The following is a 16,625-nucleotide window of genomic DNA, read 5'->3' on the forward strand; positions in this document are numbered from 1 at the left end:
AAACTAAATGGAGGAAATATTTTTTGAAGAAAATAATTTTTATTTCTATCTCAAAGATACTGAGGAATTTTAATAATAAAATTGGATAAAATGTTTTCCTTTTTCTTTTTTATTAATTCTTCATAGAAATTCATGGCCATAGCTGGTTTCGTCTCAGCTTAGTTCTTTCCTAGTTTGCTTCTAACAAATTGGTGCAACTTACATGCTCCCTTGAAGAAAAACCAATTTTCTTGTTACGTGGGTGAATATAAGAACCCACATGACACACACACACACACACACACACACACACACACACAAAGAAGAAGCTAATCTAAGTAAGCAATGGTAAAAATGGGTAAAGAATAAAGAAAAAAAGTATAATGAAATAAAAAATGAAAACACATTCTGCTGAAAATAGATAATTCTTAGTAAAAATTCAATGATGATGATGATGAATATGATAAAGAAGAGGATGATGTTAACTATAACAATGATGACAGTTATGATGATGCTAGTACTGATAATGATGATGATGATGGTGGCGATGATAATGATGAGTCTTGACTATATTGAAAGCAACAATGATGATGATGATGATAATGATGACGATGATAATGGTAATGATGATGATTACAATGGTGATGATGATAATGGCAATGATGGTGGTGATGATGGTGACGATGATGGTGATGGCGGTGGCAGTGGTGATGAGGATGATGGTGGTGGTGGTGGTGGTGGTGGTGGTGGTGGTGACAGTGAAGTTAGGTAACCTACATAACCTAGCGGATTTGACTACTTTGTTTATCTGATCAACCAGCAGCTCAACCAAGTCTGCAGGGAGATTTCTATCAGAGGGCAGAGCTAAACTAAAGATAATCATGTTATATGGTGCTGAAACAGGATAAAGGGCTTAAGTTTCCTTTTTTGTATTTTTTCTTTCTTTTTTGTTGTTTCCGTTTTATCTGGTGCTTGATTTGTTTCTCATCCCACAAAGCCTCCTTCTGTTCGATGATCCTATCCTGATGGAAATATGATGTTTCACTTCAATAAACCATTGCTTTTTAGGAGCGAGGAGTCGTGAAGACTGCTCATGTGCTGCATTTAAAGCAGTGGGTCTTAAACAGGGTGTCACAGAGTGCCACTGAGTGTCATGGCACATTTGCAAAGATTAGAACCAGGACTCTGGTTTCTTTGTTCTTTTCTCCCTAGCAACCTTTGAGTTCTTGCAAAAACACCACTGGTGTTACCTTTTCCCTTTTGATTTAGCTATAAAAAAAAAATCTGTGGCAATTTGCTATACTTGATAAGACTCATCGAGCAAAGTAAAACCGCTGCCTTCCACATATACAGGCTTGTCCTTTCAGGTGCCAGTGCTGCATTAATGCACCCATGCCGGTGCTGCATAGATGCACCCATGCTGGTGGCACGTAGAAAGCACCTAAGCACACTCTGTTAAGTGGTTGGTGTTAGGAAGGGCTTCCAGCTGTAGAAACTATGCCATAACAGACAGCTCAGTGTCAAACCATGCCAACATGAAAAGTGGACGTTAAACGATGATGATGATGGTGATTTAAATTGATAAGATCAACTTACATTCAACATTGTCAGGAAATTTCTTGTGAACCTTCCGGTAAGTGTCAAGTGCTTGTTGGTAGTTGCCGCTTCTTCGGAAACAGCTGGCCACCATCAGCTGCCACTTTATCTCATTAGGTCTGAAATAAACAGTTTCATCGAAGACTGTACTGACATACTATATATATCATTTGCAAAGAAGACCATTCCCAATAGTTTATTGTTCCTCTTTTGTTATTATACCTCGAGAAATTATCTGTCATTCAAGCCAATGAGAAAACCTCTATGTGGGTACTCAAGTTGCAAAAAATAGATGAATTCTTCAATTGATACTCTAGCATCTTAAAAATGAATGAACACATTGAATAAGGTTGTCTTAGATCCATGAGAAGATTATGAAACATGTTGTATTTGAAACACCTCTTATCAAAGGACTGTTTGATTGGAGATGAGCTGGAGTCAAACTACAACTGTTTTCATTACCTGATCAGCATTCAAATTCAAGTTACCTTGTCTTCAGACTCAGTATGCTGACTGAAAAATTTACAGCTGTATCGTTTTTCTCCTAACTCTGAAGCCCTGGCCTTTTGCAAGCAAGGATCTCACCCCACTGTTTCAGTGTTAAGCCATATATACACTTCACTGGTTTGTGTCCAAATTTCTTCCACCAGTTCTTGTAAACACCCCATCACTGGCTAGTGTAAAACATTTCTCCACAGTTGAATACATCCGCTCACTGGTTTGCATACAGTATACCTCCACTCACTCTCATATACAGCCCACTCACTGTTTTGTGTAAAACATTCCTCCACGTTGTCTTGTATGTGCAACCCCTTATCTGCCATCTCTTGATTACACCCCTATACTTCCACTACCTTTCGTATATACCCTCTTCTCTTCCAATCTCTCTTGTATATGACCATCTCACAAGTTTGTTTGAAAACATTCTTCCATTATCTCTTACGTTCAACCCCTCATCCTCCAAGTTCTCTTGTATACACCCCTTATGTTTTAATCTCTCTCACAGAGACACACCTAATTATGCACTATCTTTTGTATGCACCCACATCGTCCTCCACTCTCTCTTATATACACTCAAAACTTGATTGTGTAAAATATTCCTCTACTCCTACTATCATCTGTGTACAACCCACTCATTCTATACCCTCTTGTGTACACCTTCTCATTGGACTGTGTGGAACACTCTTCCCTTATCTCCTGTATACAGCTTCTCATCTTCTATTCATCATCATTATCATCATCATCATCCTCTATTCATCCCCAACCTCTATTCATATTCATCATCACCATCATCCTCCTCTATTCAACCACATCTTCTATTCATCATCATCATCATCATCATTGTTCTAATGTCCACTTTTCCATTTGAGGCAGATTTTCTACGGCAGGATGCCCTTCCTGTTGCCAACTCTCACCTCTTTCTAAGCAGGGTGATATTTCCCTCGTAACCAGACATATTTTTCACGGAAGACTAGAAATGAATGACTCTGCTTGTATGATGATGATGGTGATGGTTAGTGCATGATGACTCTGCAAGGAGCATAAAGCTGGTTTCCCGGTTTCTCTGGTGGGTTTATTCTATTCCTCCTGGGACAGGACGTTGGTCTGTCGCAGGATTACTCATTTATATCAGCCGAGTAGACTGCAGAATCAACATGAAATGAAGTGTTGTCCTCAAGAACACAATGCATCACTTGGTCCAGGGATCGAAACCACAATCTTGCAATCATGAATCCAATCCCCCAACCACTAAGCCATGCATCTGCACATGATGGTGATGCTGATCTATAACTAAGAGCTATGATGTCAAGAAAAAGGAGACACAAACACAGGTTTCTTTTAGCTCCCATGAACCAAATTTACTGCCAAGGCTTTGGTCGGACTGAAGCTAGAGCAGAAGACACTTGCTTAAGGTGCTATGCAATGGGATTGAACCCAGAACCAAGATTCTCAATCACAGAGCCACATCTGCATCTCCTTTATTGCTTGTACCCCTCCCCCTTACCTGTTACTCTCTTGTATATACCCTTGCACTGGCATGTGTAAAACATTGTTCCACTATCTCTTGCGTACAACCCTTCTCAAGTTTTTGCAAAACATTCTTCCCCCCAGCTTTCTCAATGGCTGTTTTCAGAAACTCTCTCACTGACTTAAACTGGATAGAAATGTTAAATCAACAGGAAATGCTTACTGGACAATAGCCGCTCTCTCAAAGTACTGCACAGCTTTCTCTGGGAACTGTGATTCAATGTAATATAATCCGAGCCATTCAATTACCGGGATGTTAGATGGAAAGTAACGATAAGACTGCAATTAAAAATAGGAGGAAGAAAAAAATATTTTGCATAAATTTCTGCATTTTGAAAACAGTTAAAAAGTTACATTAATATTTTCATAAAGAATAGGGTAGTGAACTGGCAGAATCATTAGCACACCAGGCAAAATGCTTAGCGGTGGTATTTTGTCCATCTTTACATTCTAAGTTCAAATTCTGGTGAGTCAACTTTACCATTCATCCTTTTAGGGTGGATAAAATAAGTACAGTTGAGCACTGGGGTCAAAGTAATCCACTCCCTCAATCTTGCTGGCCTTGTGTCTAAATTTGAAATCAATATTTTAATAAAGGTGGTGAACTGACAGAATCGTAAGCATGCTGGGTAAAATGCTTAGCAGCATTTCGTCCTCCTTTACGTTTTGAGTTCAAATTCTGTTGAGGTCAACTTTGCCTTTTGTCCTTTAGGGTCACTAAAATAAGTAACAGTTGAATGTAAGTTGATCCTATCAATTCAAATCATCATCGTTGTTTAACATCTGATTTCCATGCTATCATGGAACTGGCTAGAGGGGAGCTGCCCAGACACCGGTTGTTGTGGCATGGTTTCTATGGCTGGATGCCCTTCCTAATGCCAACCACTAAACAGAGAGTGCTGGGTGCTTTTTAAGTGCCACCAGCATAGAGGGCAAAATGCTTAGTGACATTTCATCTGTCTTTACACTCTGAGTTCAAATTCTGCTGACATAAACTTTGCCTTTCGTCCTTTTGGGCCAATAAAATAAGTATCAATTGAGCAGTGGGGCTGATGTAATTGACTTATCCACTTCTCCTGAAATTGCTGGCTTTCTGCCGATATTTTGAAACCAATATTTTCATAGAGAATAAGGAATCAATAGACTTGGGGCTGAGACATGACAGTGATAGTTTTACTCCCTGCAAAAGCATGGTGCCTATTTCCTTCACACTCTGAGAAAAAGAAGAGAAGGGAAGAATTATGGATCTTTCCCTCAAACATAGGTAAACACTTGCTTGATTTGAACATGTAATTGTTGAGCTGGTATTTTTTATCTTCATTATAGGAGAGTTGGCTAAATTTTGCAAATTTTGAAAGAAAAAAGAAACATGTGAAAAAAAAAACATATTTGAATCAAAAGAAAACAACAACAATGTCATCAAAGCAACAACAACAACATTAAAACTATGTTTTGCAAACCTGGCCATGGTTTTTTTTCAAAACTCAAAACAGAGGCTGAAACTACTAAACACTGGTACAGACTCAGCCCAACACTTTACTATACATAACTCCATTAGAGGTATTCAGTAATATTGGTTTCAAGACTAACAAGTTTGGGAGAAGTGGTAAGTCAATTAAATCGACCCCAGTGATCAACTGGTACTTAATTTATTGACCCTGAAAGGACGAAAGGCAAAGTTGATCTCAGTAGAATTTGAACTCAGAGTGTAGAGATGAACAAAATGCCATTAAACATTTTGCTCAGCTTGTTAACGATTCTGCCAGCTTACTGCCTTTGTGGTATTCAGCAATATTGGGACAACAAAAACAACAGCAGCAACAACAACAACAAAACAGCCACCACTGCAACTGTTGCCATCACCACTCCTACTGCTGCTACCCCTGCCACTGCTGCTACCATGAAAACATATCTGGCCATGGGGAAATATCATCTTGCTTGGAAACAGGTGAGGGTTGATGACAAAAAGGGCATCCAACCGGTGAAATAATCTGCCTCGACTAATTCCATTTGAGCCATGTGGGCATGGGAAAGTGGACGTTAAAATGATGGTGGTATATATATACAACAAGCATCTTTCATTTTTGATCCACCAAATCTACTCACAAGGCTTTGGTAGACCCAAGGTTATAGTAGAAGACAGTTACTCAAGGCACCACATAGTGGGATGGAACCCGAAACCATGTGGCTGGGAAGCAAACTTCTTAGCCAGGAAGTGCAATAATAAAAGTTAGAGGCCCAAATACCATCAAATATTGCATTTGATGCAGACCCCTCCCGCCAGTGAAACGACAAGAAAACCAAACGAGTTTTTAATTTACACATCTTCATGGCTCATAGCAATTTTTATAAAGGCCACATTGTTGAACAACAAAGAGCCTGTATACAAGAATCTATGAACGTAATTAAAAAAAAAAAGGAAAATTTAGATAAAACAATAGAAAAGGAAATTTCAAAGTAAATAGAATGTTGTTTACACAAGTATGTATCAACATCCACACGACTATGCAAGAGAGCTGATATCTGGGAGTTAGGGTGTGTGTGTGTGTGTGTGTGTATGTGTGTGTGTGTGTGTGTGTGTATGTGTGTGTGTGTGAGTGTGTGTGTGTGTATGTGTGTGTGTGTGTGTGAGTGTTTTTGATAATCATGTACTCAGAAAAATGCTTTGTGTGCCTGTGAATTTATATATACATATATATATATAAATGTGTGTATATGTATCTATACATACATACATATTATATATATATATATATATATATATATATATATATATATATATCATCATCATCATCATTTAATGTCCATCTTCTATGCATGCATGGGTAGGACAGATGACAGGAACTGGCCAGGTAGAAAAACCACCTTAGGCTACTGTATCTGTTTTAGCAGGGATTTCACAGCTGGATGCCCTTCCGAATGCCAACTAGATTAAAGTGTAGACTGGAAGCTTTTAACGTGGCCCCCATCACCGACAGGATAACCAAGTAACTTGCAAGACAAGGAAGTATGAGAGGGGTAGGAGCATTTGAGGAGGGGAACTTGTGATAGAGGATGAAAGGTTAGAGTGTGACAAAGAGACAGAGATACAGAAGCAGGTGTCTTGCCCCAACAGAGGGGACATTAAAGGAAGTGATCCAGTATCAGATGATGAAAGGTTAAATTGTAACAGAGAAACAGAGAGGCAGAAATAGGTGTCTTGCTATAGAGGAAGTACATGGTTACCAAGTAATAGAGGGAAAGAAAGAAAGAGGGTCAGAGAAAGGTACAAGAAAGGGTATGTTGATGTAGAATTTGGTGTAGAAATCAATATACACAAGATCCAGAACACGATGTTATGAGAATAAAGTGGTAAGAGCAACAAAGAGATGACACCGGAAAAACCAAAGACACATATCCATCCATCCATCCATCCATCCAACCATCCATTTATCTATCTATCTATGTATATACACACACACATTATGGGCTTCTTTCAGTTTCTGCCTACCAAATCTACTCACAAGACACTTGCCCATGGTGCCATGCAGTGGGACCAAACCAGGAACGATGTGATTAGAAAGTAAGCTTCTTACCATGCAACCATTCCTGTACCTATTCCATAATTAATAAAAAAAGAAAAAACATGAATTCTTAGGAGTAAGTTATAGACTACGTATGGGGGTGGGGCCTTATAACCCAGGGTTACTGCAAAGCGGAAGGCAGTGAGCAGGCAGAATCCTCAGCAGGTCAGACAAACCGCTTAGCAGCATTTCTTCTGACTCATTGCATTCTAAGTCCAAAATCAACTGCGGTTGACTTTGTTTTACATCTGTTTGGAGGGGTTGATCAAATAAGTACCAGTTGAGCACTGAAGCTCATGCAATCAACTTCCACGTCCCTTAAAAATTGCTGGCCTTGTTCCAAAATATGGAAGAATTTAAGGTAGTGAACTGGCAGAATTGTTAGCGCACTGGACAGAAAGAATGCTTAACAACATTTCATCAGGCTTTGTGCTCTGAGTTTAAATTCTGCTGAGGTTAGCTCCACTTTTCATCCTTTCAGGGTCGATGAATTAAGTACCAGTTGAGTACTCGGGTTGACGTAATCGATTAACCTCCTCCCACAAAATTTCAGGCCTTATGCCTGGATTATTGCAAAATAGAAGTGAATGGCAAAGGCACAGAATATTTGCAATGCAGAAGCAAAACTTTAAAAGGAAAACAATTGAAATTTTTTTCCATAAAAATAATCAGATCAACCTCCAACACAACAACAAAAACAACATTGTCATCCCTAGCCCTGCTGTTGGCATTGTCATCACCATCATCCTTATCACCGTCATCGCCACTTTCATCAGTTATCATCATCACCATCACAGCTGCTGCTATTATCGTCTTTGACATCACCACCACCATATCATCATCATCATCATCATCAATGCTTGTACTGACATCATCTTCATGACCATCATCCTTGTTATAGTCACCATTATCCACTCCTCATCATACTATTTTTCTAAAGAATTATCTATTTTTCAGAAGAATGTTGCTTTTATTTGTTATTTTTTTTTAACTTTGTTTTTCTTTTTTCTTCTTTATTCTTCATCCATTTTAACATTATTAACACAGAAGAACTTTGCTCGTTTTTCTTCTTTTTTTTTATTGTGCCATGCTGGCTCTTTTATTCATCCATGTAACAGGAAAACTGGTTTTACTTCTTATGTTTTTCAAACAATCATTAGCACCACCATCACCACCGACACTGCTGTTGCTGCCACCACCACCCACAATGACACCAACATCACCACCACCATCATCATCATTGTCAAAAACAGCAACAAGTGAAAATAATAATGGGTTAGTAACTCACATCAAAGTAATATTGAAAAGCTGATGTCTTATCCTCTTCATTGTCATAAAACTGGCCAAGACGGCAGAGAATATCAGGGTCTGTCGCAACTACACCAATCAACTGCATAAACCTACAACAACAGCAAACACATATCAACATATACATTTATAAATTAATTGTTAAGCATTTAACAGTGAGTATTGATAAGGAAAATGCATGTTAAGTTAAACTTCATAGATTTTAAGAAAGGCTTTTGACTGTGAACTTGGAAACTCTCTGGATATTCTTGACATGCTTGAGGACACCTCCAAAAGATCCTCCAGAAGATTTTGAGGTAAACAGGAAGACCCTACAGAAGATGTTGAGACGTACAGGGAGACCCTCCAAAAGATCTCAAAGTGCACAGGGACACCTTCCAGATGATCTTGAGGAGTACAGAGAGACTTTCTAGATGTTGAGCTTTACAAGGAGACACTGCATAAGACTTCAAGGTGCACAGAGAAACACAGTGATACAGACATCCTGGGCATCTCAACACTGCACAGGGAGTCTCTCATAAAGATCTTGAAGTGCCCGGGAAGATCTTTCAGGAGAAATTGAGAGAATCTCTGACAAGATTGTCACCTTGATAAATCAGTTCTATAAACAATGACAAACTGATACTCTTTGATTAGTTTTCAATGGAATCTGACATGTGACAAATCTGTATCCTTTCTCCCATCTTCTTCCTATTTACCATTGACTGAATCATGTGTAAGATCACATCAGATAAACATAGTGGCATCCGGTGGATACTTTTACCTCATTTAGAAAAGCTTGACATTGTGGATGACCGGGAAGCCCTCTCCCGCAAAAGCGATGTTCCACTAGAGAAAACTGATAGGCTGAATAAAGCAGACAAATTTTAACATCAATACTTCAAAACTGCAGGCCATGTACATAAACTCCAACAATAACCTTGTGTCTATCACTGTCAGTAGTGAGTCACTAGGCTACATTTGTGTGTGTGTGTGTGTGTGTGTGTGGTGAGGAGGGGGGGGGGGCAGTTATATTTGTGAGAAGCCTTACCAGCAAAGTCAATAAGACAGAAGTGGTCATCCACACAAATCTCATGGGACATCTGTAAAGACATCAGTCAATCTGAAAGTCCTGATAATACAGTATCCTGGAATAAGACTGGACTCTGTTAACAGCAAAATCAAATCTGTTCTAATGCATGCCTCAGAATGCTGATGTATGATAAAACTGGACATGATTAAGACCTTGTGTGATGAGAATCATATAAGAATCTCATTCAGGTGGTTAAGTGAATAAGCTTTCAAGAAAATAACTAAAAACAAAAATGAAAACAAAAAAATTATAACTGAGTGCTTACCATTCTTTTGCCTGTACTTTTTCATCTAGTTGGTCATTTCTGGCAAAATGAATTTAAGGAAAGAAATATTTCCCTTTCATAAACAATAAAAGACAGAGAGAACTGTCAAAGACCATTCTGCTACTACCTTCATATTTAAAACAATTGGAATCAACTAGGGAACCATTATATAGTTGCTTAAACTGCTAGAAGTAGTAGTGAAATGTCCACCAGTCAAACATTACCAACATAAAGGTAAGTGAACATTGGATTTAAAAAAAATACAGATTGAAATTGTTCGAAAACAATTGCCTGAATACAATTATTCGAAAAACAGCAATTCGAAATAAATATCATTTGCGTACTTGATTTTTAATTTTATCATTTTTGTCTAAATAAAATAAAAAATTTATAATAAATAACATTTCGTATAATTGTCCTTTTGAATAATTTTCATTCATACAATTTTCCATTCAAATAAATTTTTTTCAAATAATTGTTTTCAATTTGTAAAACAAATTCTAAAACACATTTAGGAATATCAAACTAAGTATCCCTTGCAACCCTCTCTAACCGAACATCCCTAATCTTGAGGACTTGTAAGTGCTGGTGCCATGTAAAAAGCACCTGCGTTGGTGCTATGTAACAGTACCCAGTACACTTTGTAAAGTGGTTGGCATTAGGAAAGGTGTCTAGCCGTAGAAACCATGCCAAAACAGACATGGAGCCTGAACAACCCTTCAACTGGTCAGCTCCTGTCAAACTGTCCAACCCATGCCAGCATGGAAAACGGATGTTAAATGATGATGATGTGTCTAAGGAGGCAAAGGACATATATCTGAGAATCAAAAGTGAGCAAAATCCACATCTCTGAAGAAGATTTGGCTTTAGTTCCAAGTGATTATCATCTTTTATGAGTGAGTCTCTACTGTCTGCATTCACATTTAATCTATCAGAGCCGTGTGAGCCATTGAGCAAACCTCTACATGGTGGCTAGACCTGCTAAAAACAGGCGTCAAATTTTCCTCAAAATTTACATTTAACCAACTTAGATAAAGAACACTACATTGAATGACCGCAAATGAAAACACTTTTAGTCATAAGTCTGTATGACCAAGGCTGACCCACAGCTAAACAACAACAAATGTATGAATTCTGTGTTCATTCGTAGACTGCTCTTTCAAGATATTTATTTTATTTGTTAAGTACAGAATAATACGTAAGAAACTTGTGATAAATTCATTAGTTTGTTCAGCTTTACATCCATTTTTCCATGCTAACATGGGTCAGATGTATACATAATATTGAGGCATTGCTTTACAGCTGGATGCAATTCCTGTCACTGAACTTGTCTTTATCTCAAGGCAGATTTTATTCTACATCTTCAAAAGAGCAGAGCTAACAAGCAATCTATTGACAAGGAAATGACAATAAACATCACTGCAGTGGTTCAGTAAATTTTCACGAGAGACTCAAATCGTCGACCTTTCATAAAGCACTGCATTGATCAGAAGAGACCATAGTCAGATGGAGCAATGTCTGGACTATAGGCTGGATGTGGCAGAACTTCCACACTGTTCAATTCTTCAAGCTTGTTGCTGGTCTTTCTGGCAATATGTGGCTTTGCATTGTCTTGTTGAAACAAAGCCTGTTTTCGACGAACAAGTCTTGGGAGCTTTTCAACAGTGATTTACTATTGAACATGACATGAACTGAATGAACACACACCACAAAAATATATATAAAAAAAAGCATTTTAACACGATGCACAAACTTTTTCCTCACCCAAATATTTTCGGATATATTAATATGACTGGTATTTTATACCGTTTTTCTGTGTTTAAATATGCTGGCACCACAAAAGAAACGATCATCAGTAATGCATGCTGTAATCATTAAAGATGTGATTTTCTCCATTCTTATTCTTGTTGTCTTATACTCTATTCTCTTGAAATTCTTCTAAGCACTATTTAGATTTACTTGTCACACATGAAAATTAACTTACTTGCATTTACTGGAATCTGATTGTTTGCTATAGTTAGCAATATTTGTTTAACAATGAGTGTTTTATTGCTATCTGATTGGATTTATTAACCTCTTTTACTTTTGTGTGTGTGTGTGTGTGTGCATGTATGTATATGCATTTGTGTGTATTACTGCTTTGTTGCCTTGATTTTTGCATGACAGCCATAAACGAATGTTACTGCCATGCAAGCAGTGTCCATCATTTCCAATCACGGGGTAATATAAACTGAATTGAAAACAGGCAAGGGTTGGTGACAGGAAGAGCACCTGACCATAGAAAATCTACCTCAACAAATTCCATATGACCCGTGTAAGCATGGAAAAGTGGATGTTAAAACAATGATGATGATGATGATACACATAGATACAGATATGTATGCATGCATGTAGAAATATATGTAGATATGTATGTATGTATAGTTATAAGTTACATTCTAAAAACAAATCTAATTAAAAAGTTAGAAAAAGTAATAATTTATTAAATACATCCAAATTCTTGATTATTTTCAGAATCTCATTATCTGGTGTGAAGTGCACGGTGCATGTCGAGCACCTTTGCACGACCCTTAATCGAGAACAGTGTCGGTCGGGGATTTTGACTGGGGTGGTATGTCTGTCAAACGGTAACACAGGTGTCCCTAGGCAAGCTCAGCGTGAACAGAAACCACACATCGAGCAAACGAGCAAAAGCAATTAAAATACAAAGCCTGTGTATTTCATTAGCAATATAGTCATAAAAAAGATTGTGATGGTACAAATGTTATTTGGCTGCTATTTCTAACAGTGTTATGTAGAAGTTCTCAACCAACGGAAGGCTCAAACCATTTCTGGGTGTCATTATTATTGTTCAGTCCCAGGTTACTTCTGACTGCACATTCCAGCTCTAATATTTCAGCCCCAAAGTCGTACTAGGTCATACATTTTGGTGATGTATATATATATATATATATATATATATACACAAAACAGTTATACTTCAGCTAATGTTGACACAATTGCTGCTCATTATAATGTATTTGAGATGCAAATAGACAACTCCTTACAGATGCAATATGATGTATTTTAGAATATATATATATATATATCATCATCATCATCATCATATGTGTGTGTGTGTGTGTGCGTGTGTGTGTGTGTGTGCATATACATATACATACATACGTACATATATGTGCATGTGTGTGTGTGTGTGTGTGTAGCATGACTGTCTGTCTATGGATGTACATGTGTATGTTTGTATAATGTATTATGTCTTTGCTTCATTGAAATTGGTTCAAAGTTGATTACCTTCATATGTAATTCTAAATACAAAATATGAATGTATTTCAGTGACAAAATGATTATAATGTGAACTATAGTCTGTTTCCTATATATGTATATGTATAAAGGTGTATGTGTATGGGTTTGTGAGTAAATGTGCACACACATGTATATATGTATACACACACACACACACACATAGATATATGAGTGCGCGCGCACACACACACACACACACACACACACACACACATTTCAGTGTGAATGGTTTTGTTAAGCAGTGCTGAGTTTTACAATTCTGCAAATAATAATAATAATGGCATTTTTTTTTTATATAAGCTTAAAACATATAACAATCAACCTGCGAACGACTAAGGAAAACAGTCAAATAATGGGGCGTATCAGCCCTTGGCAGAAAAAAGTAGGCTTACCCATACGCGTATGACCTAGTATGACTTTGGGGCTGAAATATTAGAGCTGGAATGTGCAGTCAGAAGTAACCTGGGACTAAACAATAATAATGACAACCAGATATGGTTTGAGCCTTCAGTTTTCTGTTGAGGGCTTATATGCTCCATTAGACTATTTTCCTTAGTCACTTGCATGGTGATTGCTATAAGCTTATAAAGAAATACTATTATATATATGTATATCAAAATAAGCAACAAGGATATCCAAAGTTAATGCAGTACAATCGTTTCATGCAACTCCATTTATTTAAGCAATGTGAACATTACATTAAATGTAAAATGCAGAGCAATCCTCAGCTGCACAAGGATATAGAAATTTACTGAAATTTCATTTCAACAGAAGGATATATGAAATTTCAGTAAATTTCTATATCTTTGTGCAGCTGAGGATTGTTTTGGTTTCTGATCCACTGCATAGTCCCTTGGGCTAGTATCTTTTCCTATAGCTCTGAGCTGGCCAATGCCTTATGAGTAAATTTGGCAGACAGAAATTGTATAGAAGCCCATCGTACATACATACATGCACATCAAATATTTCTCTCAATATATTAGCAGTCCTGTAATACATGCACACAGGCACTGCACACGCAGCAGAACACATTAACCTCATTCCTCTCTAGTCCCTGTATGTCTTCTGCATTCAGGGCCATTGACTCACTAGCATGGAGCATAGCCATTCATACACAAGCATCAAACAGCCTGGCTTTCACACTGAGTGAGAAGCCTTTTGCTATCAACTGAGATAAAAGATCTCCAAACTCTCTACATCCTATTCTTATTCAAGCAACTTTGCTTTCAGAACATTCTCCTCCACAGTAAATTAGGCTACCTAGATAACTGGAACTATCTACACACACACACACACACACACACACACACACATAACATACAAATGTTTGTGTGTGTGTTTGTATGTGTATTTCCTTGTCTTGACATTTGTGTGGTGACTGTAAACAAAGTTATTGTTCATACAAAAACTAAGTCAACTTGTTTGCATTCTTCCATGAAAACATATCTGGCCAAAGATCTGTTTGTGTCCAAAGGATAAGGTAAAATATTACCTTGCAAGTAAACAAGTGAGAGTTAGTGACAGGAAGAGCACTTAGCCATAGAGAATTTGCCTCAATGAATTTCATCTGATTCATGGAAAAATATAATGTTAAAATGATGATGATGATGATGACAATATTGTTTGTAGGTGTGTATGTGTGTGTGTGTGTGTGTGTGTGTGTGTGTGTGTGTGTGTGTTTGTAGGTGTGTGTAGGCTTAAAAATATGTTGTTTTCATTATTTTTGTTTTATAACAAATGCATATTGATAAAGGATACAAATCAGCAATTTGGTACATAACTTGAGGACTGCTGCGTAGAATGGCATGTAATTTGTAGTAACAGTCCAAAGCTTCTTCAAGGCGACCGAGCATTTTATTACTCAAACCTGATGGGAGAGAAATTAAATATGAAATAAGTGAGATTTTATAACGAAATAAGGTTTTTTTTTTTTGTAAGCTCTAGGAGAGGCAGAACCAAGAGAATATAACAAAATAAAACAGAAGTTCATATAATCGCATATATATATGATTTAACCCTTTAGCATTTAAACAGGCTACATCCAGCTAAAATATTCCAACTGTTTTATGTTCAAACTACCCTACATTGTCATTCAAATTATAAACAATCACATCACTGAAATCTCAAAGCTATGAGTTAATGCATAATAAATTCAAAACAATGTGAACAAGAGTATTTGGAGAATGCAAACCTCTGCCAAAGTAACATCTGAAATAAACTCGACTGCTCTTACAAATGAGAATACTAAAAATGAACCCAACTGCTCTCAAAAAACAGGAAAAATAATCCAGAATCCTTGTCCAAGACCAGATTGATCCCAAGATCTAATCAGTTTGTGCCAGTCACGAAGCCAAACATCCTTGAAAGTTTCATCGAATCCATCCAGTGGTTCTTGAGATATCTTTCCACAGACAAACAAACAAACACAACTGAAAACAATACCTCCGCCTTTGCAAAGGCAGAGGTAATAAAAAAATTTTCCATTTGACAGAATGATTTGAATGCTTAAAGGGTTAAATGGATTTCATGACTCTTGTAGAGTGATGGGGATGTAGGTATTCAACCAGCATTTAGTAGTTTGATTAACTGATTTGGCTGCTCACTGAATTAGTACATAGTCGGATGTGTACACCAAACACAGTTCTGAGACAGAGTCAATTTTACACATGTGACAATGCCGAACATTTGCATTACAATGGAAGTCTGTTTAATGTTCATCTGCAGTTTACATCCACCCAATTTCACTCAAAAAGCTAGGGCTGAGATGAAGCTATGGTAAAAGACAGGCGAGCTGGCAGAATCGTTAGCACGCCGGGCGAAATGCTTAGCGGTATTTCGTCTGCCGTTACGTTCTGAGTTCTAATTCCGCCGAGGTCGACTTTGCCTTTCATCCTTTCGGGGTCGATTAAATAAGTACCAGTTACGCACTGGGGTCGATGTAATCGACTTAGTTCCTTTGTCTGTCCTTTCTATGTTTAGCCCCTTGTCGGCAATAAAGAAATATATGGTAAAAGACACTTTCCACAATGCCCTCTTTCACATACATACATAATCTATACATACATATATATAATACGTATATATATATATATATATATATATATATATATATATATATATATATATATACATATATATATATATACATATATATATATATATATATATATATATATATATATATATATATATATATATATATATATAAATATATATATATATACATTATTTACATTTGACAGATATTTATCCTCATCTTGTTTGTTGTTAACACGTTTTGGCTGATATAGCCTCCAGCTTTCATCAGGTGCTTTGGGGAAATTTTGAACCTGGGTTCTCATTCTTAAGGTATTTTTCGATGTTATTATTATTATTATTATTATTATTATTATTATTCAGGTCACTGCCTGGAATCGAACTCAGAATCTTGGGGTTAGTAGCCCGCGCTCTTAACCACTACATCATATGCCCGTGGGCATATAGAACTGTAATATATATATATATCATTCAT

At 37.1% G+C, this 16,625-nt stretch overlaps 1 protein-coding gene across 2 annotated transcripts in view; it reads right to left on the bottom strand.

Annotated features, from left to right (window-relative positions):
• LOC106867348 (intraflagellar transport protein 88 homolog) overlaps positions 1 to 16,625 on the bottom strand; it is a 101,475-nt gene that overhangs the window by 20,929 nt on the left and 63,921 nt on the right. For both annotated transcript variants that reach the window (XM_014912200.3, XM_089358285.1), the window contains exons 17-21: positions 14,873 to 14,981; positions 9,812 to 9,850; positions 8,455 to 8,566; positions 3,767 to 3,882; positions 1,576 to 1,694 (exon numbers count right to left, since the gene is read on the bottom strand). In XM_014912200.3, the coding sequence (XP_014767686.1) occupies positions 1,576 to 1,694; positions 3,767 to 3,882; positions 8,455 to 8,566; positions 9,812 to 9,850; positions 14,873 to 14,981 (495 nt within the window). The remainder of the gene's footprint in view (positions 1 to 1,575; positions 1,695 to 3,766; positions 3,883 to 8,454; positions 8,567 to 9,811; positions 9,851 to 14,872; positions 14,982 to 16,625) is intronic.

This window comes from Octopus bimaculoides, chromosome 10 (assembly GCF_046866305.1).
Source record: "Octopus bimaculoides isolate indiv1 chromosome 10, ASM4686630v1, whole genome shotgun sequence".
In the NCBI taxonomy this organism is placed as follows: domain Eukaryota; kingdom Metazoa; phylum Mollusca; class Cephalopoda; order Octopoda; family Octopodidae; genus Octopus; species Octopus bimaculoides.